The sequence below is a fragment of the Zerene cesonia genome, chromosome 11 (assembly GCF_012273895.1).
Source record: "Zerene cesonia ecotype Mississippi chromosome 11, Zerene_cesonia_1.1, whole genome shotgun sequence".
NCBI lineage: Eukaryota > Metazoa > Arthropoda > Insecta > Lepidoptera > Pieridae > Zerene > Zerene cesonia.
Window position 1 is genome coordinate 7,803,535 of NC_052112.1, and position 8,208 is coordinate 7,811,742.

The 8,208-nt window shown below is 31.9% G+C and overlaps 1 protein-coding gene across 1 annotated transcript in view; it reads right to left on the reverse strand.

Annotated features, from left to right (window-relative positions):
• LOC119830267 (division abnormally delayed protein) overlaps positions 1-8,208 on the reverse strand; it is a 176,027-nt gene that overhangs the window by 114,790 nt on the left and 53,029 nt on the right. The window contains exon 2 of the mRNA XM_038353223.1: positions 6,426-6,569. Within this exon, the coding sequence (XP_038209151.1) occupies positions 6,426-6,569 (144 nt within the window). The remainder of the gene's footprint in view (positions 1-6,425; positions 6,570-8,208) is intronic.

Consider the following 8,208-nt stretch of genomic DNA (forward strand, 5'->3'; position numbering starts at 1 on the left):
CGTTCTTAAAGGTGTTACTTAAAGTAAATCTTATAGTTAATCTCTATCTAAATCTTTTAGAAAAATAGAAATCTAATCCAAGGAACATTTGACTTTTAATATTCTAGAGTACTGTCGTAAAAAGAGGTGCAATTTCTTGCATTTTTTGCTCTATTTCAACGGTGTAATGACTGGCGGGTGGCGGGTGCCAACGACCGCTGCCCACTTCTCAAATAGCATTCAACTATTTAATAGCTCAAAATGTGACTCGACGATACATTTATTTTATGCTATCTCTATTCAGTCGTATAAATTGCTTTTGTTTGAGAAATAACAATGATTTGTGATCTATAAGCGCTTATAAATGTCGGCATTATAAATGACAGCTTTCCGCCCGCGGCTTCGCTCGAGTGAACTACAGAAATTGTATTTAGTGGATTTAATTTTTTTTATAACTTTAGATGAATCAATTGTTTATTTTAGTAAATTAAAGCAAAGTATTTGAACTTAATCACTGTGTAGAATTATGTCAAAATCAAACAAGCAGAATGATAAAAACTAAAAATGGTTTTGGTGCTTTTTAATGTTTTTTGATCAGAAATACTCTGTCTGGTTATTGATTTGTTACACATATAGATAAAGTCAATTTTAATCAAATTTATCCTTATTTTAAGCATAAGCCTCTCTCGATTTTTCGTAATGGTTTGAAATTGTAAATAACAATATATGTATCATTTCATCTACAAGAAATGTTATAGATTTTTTTAGGTTTTATTGTCTTGCATATTACTCGGTACTGTTGTTATATTTACGTAGACAAACATCTCACTCATAAACTTTGATAACGAACAAACAGAGATACTTTCTTTAACGAACTTGTCTTGTAAGTAGTTATGTAATTCAAGCTCAGCGACGCTAACTTAAATCAAACAGTTCACAAACAAACAGGCCTAACAAAGCCCAAGTAAATACATATTGTAACGTCTCATATTTGGATTCACAACACCTGAGGCCTACCTTATCTAATAGGAATGTAAGGAACGGGATCAAATCCTTAACATTCTTGAGATACAGTTGAGATCTTTGCGTGAAGTCCATAGCTATTTCATATTTTAAAAGAGACTTGTAATGATTTTCCGTTAGGCGCTGTGGCAAAGCACAGAAGGGTCAATTTAGAATAAAGGGCCGTATATGTTTATCATCGGTTAACAGTTTGTTTTTTCATGTTATGAAGCAAGCACAAAATTTTCCTGAAATTGCACGGTGTTATTAAATGAGCTTAATACTAATAAGCACTATAGCCATCAACAATAATTAAAATGAAAACACAATCCATTGTAAGGAAAGGCGATACAAAACGCCTTAAATTTTCCATTTAAGAAAATCTAAAACAAATCTGTTAAAAATACGCGCTACTAAAAGCTCTACTCGCTAAGTGCTACATTGTTATTCTATACGAATAAAAAGTGAATTAAGTTTACATGAAGGGAGTGTTTTGTGTGTAAAAGCGAGTCTTTGATGTTACAATTCAAAGACATTCAAGCGAGGAATATGAAATGGCGCGGACTTGTGCGCTTTTATACGCGGCCATTGGTATCTCTGAATGCTCATACGAAAAGTGTTCGGTAATGTTACGAACTATGCATTCGGCGCCATTTATAATGGAAAAGTATTAAATATTCTAGTTGTATATCAAGTGTGACGACAGATGGCATAGCAATAAGGCTTTAACACGGTAGAGGAGGGCTAATGAGTAGATTCGCCTTGTCACCTTATGTAAGCGCCGCCCTGTCACATTCGCTTTGTATAATTGCGGATGTGATTTCCATATTAGGTATAAGAATAGAATTACAAGGTTAATAGTTTGGCATTAATATAAAGTTTGTAATAATGAAAGTATAAATGTTGTTAACCTAAATATATTTATTTTTATTCGTTTTTATGGGAGGTCGAACGACCGATAAATTAATTTTAAACTTTATTTTCTGTATTATACTGTTTTCTGTGCCTATCTAGTATTATGAATTCTGTGTCAAAAACTATGACATTTTCTTAAAGAATACAACAATGCCAGCGGTCAGGCTTTACACGTTGTTCATAGCCAGTGAAAGTACTTTTGACTGGCCAATGCCAAGTAATTCCTGAGATATGCGCTAACAAATTACAAAATATCGCTTCAGCTTTAAGCCTAGAAAATTCTTCTTCTTTAAATATTTTTTAACAATTTACAATACTAAACCCATTTCTCACCAATATTGCCACGTAGCACATTATATTCATAAATCGTGGCCCATAAATACACATTTAAGTTCCCGGGAAAATATTTTGCGTTCCCTACATCATTTTATTTTCAGTATGTTTTTACTGTAAGATTAATGATAGCCGCCATTTTAGTCCGCGCTTTCGCTATGTTAAGAATAAATCTACGTTATTCGAGGCTCATTTTAAGTCGCGTGTCGGCAAATATGATTTATTTACTTGATTGGGAATTGCTGAATAAGTATTCATTTCAGGTATAAGATTAGGTAAAACATTTCTTGTTTTTCGTCCTTTACAAAAATAACAAAAGAAAAATACATTAGACGTGTTAAATCTAAAAGAAGTGTTTGAGAGTCTAAGTGGAATAGAATAAATTCGAATTGTTTCCCGAGAAAAAGCTATTATTTTTTAGAAGTTGCTCTCTAGAGATCTAAGAAGAATAAATAAAACATTATTGTGACCAAGTTGATGGATAATATAGTGATAGAAGTATTGTAATATACCAAAAAACTAAAATTGCATGGACTTTATGCAACCTGACAACTCAATATTCAATAAATAAGGACTATTCATCTTTTAACCCGCCGGCGGGACCTCCAGACAACCTCAAACTGTATAAACTTCACATTATACATACTCGCATAACAACTTAAAAGTCCGTCTGCCATATAGTATCCACAAAACAGTTAAAAACTAACTTTGACGCTTCTAAACACAATTGTTTACTACGTAGTTCTTTCGGATATATATGTTCGGACACAAAACAAATAAGAACGACCATTAGGAATTCTTTTAAATAAAAATTACAAAGTTGTTATTTAAGGCGGGAAAATTAAATTATGTTCATAGCGCAGAGAAGAGCTATGCAGGCAGTTTGGAGTGTTGTAATTAGTTATGTAAATGACTGCAAACTTTGTTTGTTATAAATGGAGAACGTTGATATTTGCTTGCAGTATAACAATTAAATATTTCATATTTGTTTATGTTCCTCTATATGTGCAACTGATATATCATAATTTTTTGGTCATGTTTTATATTAAAAACTAGCGGTCCGTCCCGGCTTCGTCCGTGTTACATATATAGCCTATAGCCTTTCAAATCGGACCAGTAGTTCTTGAGATTAGCGTGTTCAAACAAACAAACAAACTCTTCAGCTTAAAATATTAGTATAGATAAGGATTCTTAAAATAAATAGGGTTTTTCAGGTTATAAGTGATTTTTCAATTTCAGCTATATGCCTTTTTTAGTTCGGATATTATTTGGATTTCAGCAATAAATTTGTCTTTTTTATCATAAAATCATAATATTTAATACGTTTGCATTATAGAAACATGCTTTTACATATTTGGTAACAAATTATACTGAAAATAATGAGTTACATATGCAACGGATCATTTCACCTCTGGTGTGTCTAGTAATGATTTAAAATCGAATAAAATTATATTATGTAGTCGTTAAAAGTACTTTAATGAGTTTAATGGTAACTATAATAATTGTTTTGATAGAATTAATTATTATAAAAATGCTTTCCAAGCCATTAAACTTGTAAGAGTATAAGTCAAGGGCAAGGCGGTGGAACGTTTAATTTAATTAAGTATAAATAGTTGGCTTCATAAACACGAGTTACGTTCAGGGTAAGGCACAAAGGTGGAATTATTTAAGTTCTAATGACGGTCTCAGGTCTGCGCTTGAAATTACTTGTAGGCACAACACAATGGTACAGAGTTGTAAAGTACACCGAACAAAACATGCTAAGCGATAATACGACCTTTTAATTTTATTACATTGGTCTCTACAGAATACTGGAGAAAGGTATCGAAGTCAAGATATTGGAAGGCTTAATTCGATTTGATAACGTGTAAATAAGAAAACAGTGGTGCAATTTGATTTGTATTGGGGGGACGTTATATTAATTCTCAAATAAATTAGAAAATGGGGAAATAAAATGTGTTTCCGTTTCGTTCATAGCTTCGAATTTTTTTAGGTCAGGAAAAAGTTTTTTTGCACATAAAAATAGTGCTGCTCACACGGTGTAACGACAGTTTAAAGGGGACGTTTACATTCCGGTTATTTTCTCTCACCGTCTAACCGAGGGTGTAGAGTACGTATTGTTCTTAACCCACTCATTATGAAGAGGTCGATGCACTTGCCAATGTCAGAATTTACTTTGTGCATCGCTTATGCGACTGCTGGCGGTTTTCAGCGACACTGTTTTGGGATGACTGGTGAAAAGGATCATTAGGTCTTTTAACTCCAACCTCTTGTTTACCTTTGACATTTGAGAGCTGCGGTTTCATTTATTTATTTCGAGAAAATTAAGGGCGAGTTCGCTGTAAGCATTAAAATTGAACTTTGGTTGTGAGTGTGGTTAGATTTGCTATGCTGATTCTTACTATATACATATTGTGAGTTCTATCATCCTAATATAAGTAAATCGTGGATACACAGTAAGATTCATACATTGTAATTATTCGATACAATTCAGAATTCAGTACGTCATCATCCTAATTAATGAAAATAACTCGATATCGAAACAGGTTTGTAATAAAACAAACAATTGAAGTACGAGTTGAAGTAGCTTATACTGTTTCATAATCTTCAAATAATCATTTAACTTTTGTTTTATGCTGAACATTTCCTTATTAAGTCCCATTTAATTACGTAAAGCAAACATGAAATGTATCCTTAATACTTCAACGACATTACACCAAGTTGTCGGCAAGTTGATGACTGTAGCCATTAAATTTTATGGAATATAAAGCTTCTGTAAATAAAACTGATTTCTTGAGCGGCAGAAGATCGAATGAGACGACAATAATTTTTTTTTACGATTTATTTTCTGTTAAATTTCGCGAGAGTTATTGCCTTTCTTGTTTCTATGAGCAATTCTCTGTGGAAGTGATATGAACAAAATTCATTACATTTCGCATGGATATAATAGACTAAGTCGTCTAAAATTAATTGCAATAAAATGTAGTTACTGATATATCGCCAAATTAACAATTTACATGCAATTACATGTATACGGATACATGAACATGGAACAACGAAAACATAATTAGTAAAAAATATCGACATAAAAGGTTCAATTTGTTACTGCACCATTTGTTTTAGCTTATAAGTATCGCACAGCAATAGTAAAGTATTTATTGTTCTAGCATTCGATTAAACATAAACTTCACATAAATATAAACTTTATGCCTAACCCATACGTCACATAATTGTACTCTAAAAGAGATTTATGATGTTTTCCGCGGTTGGGGTAGGCTTGATAGAACGCATTTGGTGTTTGTTTGATCGATCGCTCCTTCGGACGCTTCAAACAATGTTTGGATGATGAATTATAAAATAATTACAGCGCTACTACAGAACAATAGAGAACAATTTATGCAACCCTAGTACGTAATGCGGTGGTATTGTATAATGTTTAATTAAAAGCAAACAGTTATGATTGCTTTGATAATTTGATCCAACTACAATATCAGTTAAATTCATTTCAGGGAAGTATTACAAAACAGATTTTAATATTAAAAATTACTATTAGAGTATTGTTTGGGAATAAATCTATATAATTAGAAAAGAATCGCCAAATATGTTAAATAGCGAAAAACTCGGGATCGGCTCGACCAATGTCCAGAAAATGTATCAGGGATGAATCCGGGGTCGACTGCTACTCGAGAATATGTGATTAATTGGACTTTTTAAACTTTATGTCAATTAATAGTCAGTTTTGAATTATGTTATACGTTAATCGTTAACAGTTAAACTGATATGTATACCCACTACAACTAATCACTACAAATAGTTGTTAAAGAAACCCTTTTTGTTTCATATATTTTACAAACCACAGTTAACTAATATAATTATTAATTCACGCATAAACTCTAAGAATAAAATAAAGACAGTGATATCGTAATGATTATAATATTAACATAGTGTCAATTGTAATTTCTATAAAAATCCCACCCGTCGGTTGCCTGGAAGAAATGGCTTTTGTCACAAAATTCTTTGTCACAATTACTATGTTATATTTTGTATTTTTTGTGTATACAATGAAGAAAAAATAAATAAATAATTTATACAGATATGTATAATACTGTATTCATCAACTTTATTATTAATAACTTGATTATTGATTAATACTAAAACATTAATCACATAAACAGTGACAGCATAATCAAACAAACCTTGTAATGTCCGTCTTGTAGCCAACAATAGCTCAGCAATAGGTCTGGTGGCGGCTGCTATCGTATCTTCAGCGTTTCTTCGTAGAGTGGTACGTAACGCACCCTCTCTCCCTCGGCCACAGCATTGACCGCCGCAAATGAGACCTACAAAGAGAAGAAACATTTAACAATGAACTGAACGTTATACGAATAAGGAAATAGTTTTCTATACTTTGTGCATAAAATTTGTCTTGTCTTTTGTATTTCTACGATAAAAAATGTTTTTAATTATCATCTCAGAACATTTAATTTTTAGTTTTATAGCATTGAAATGCTTTATAAATTAGAAATTTTGAAAGAATAGAAGAAAAAAACATGAAACCGTAAGAATAGAAGAAATTCGATTACTGTGGCAGGATCACGGGTGGCTGAGAGGCTAGGCGTTGCTACGGTTAGGCAAGATACGCAGGTTCGTATCCTGCCTCGTGATCGAATTTTTTCTATTCTTTCAAAATTTCTAATCTCAGAACATTGTTTAATTGTTATACCACTTACTAGGAATGCATATACTCGCATTTATAAATCTAAATTTCTTAAATACACAGCAATATTCATTTCCGAAGCAGAATATGAACGCTAACCGTTATTAACTTTTAACATGCTATGGACAGACACGAAATATAAAAATGTTATTGCAGTAAAGAAAGGCAAGCGTCATCTTATTTACTGTAATTGTTCTAAACCCTCTTAACACTACACATTCACAATCGGGTGTGTGTACTTGTATGTTTTCATTGAGAATTGCGAATGTGATTAAAATATTTAATTTAGTTTTTCATGAAACTTTATTTTCCATTTTTAACACTGCTATCTGAATTTCATATAAAACGATTAATATGGATATAAAATTTCTATTTATTCTAATCGCAAAGCAATGTATTCTTAGGTTCTTCTAAAAGTAATATATTCAGGTAAAACAAAGTGTAAATTACATTTAAGTGAGGTCACGCTGACGTAATGACAGGTCCTATTGTTGACGAGGGTCCAACCCACATTTATTGGACAATACACTAAGTACATTTTGAAGAAACTTACCCTTGCGGGTAACAGGTTGAATTAAATACGAGTTCCAGATTGTTTGCCTCAAGTCAAATTAACAGCTAAAATATTTCATATAGTAACAAAAATAGTTTGTTTTCTTCATTTTTATTACATATCTTTTGTTTGCAGCATTAATGTGAAATTTCGATAACCCATAATAATAATCATACAATTATCGAGTTGTTATACAATAAACGAATCATCATGATGTGATCTAAGAACGGATGGATAGGAGCTGTCATTTTGGGGGTTCGAGAGCGAGGTGTGCGAGGTATATATTTATTTTTCACTTTATCTAAACAATACCACATTACACTATGTCCTTGGAGTTATATGTATGGGCTGATGATGACGATAAACCTGACTTTGTATTTATAGAAGACTGTGTATATTCATAAGTTTTTATTATAATTTGTAGATATATTATCAGGTTCATACATCGACATCTGCATACATTCAACTGAAACCGGTTGGAAACGTAAAATGATTTTGTTGCATATCTACCTAAATGCAATAAAATATTTCTATGTAAGTGTAAGGATAATGCCACTGATATAAGCAATAACCCTGCAAAGTTATTTAAATACATTCTTACTTATTACAATGTAGTAAAGGTGTATGTTATAATATAAATTACCCTCATGTAGTGTAGAAATATAGCTCCTGCTAGGTCTAATAAATAATAAGATATGATGTCACCATA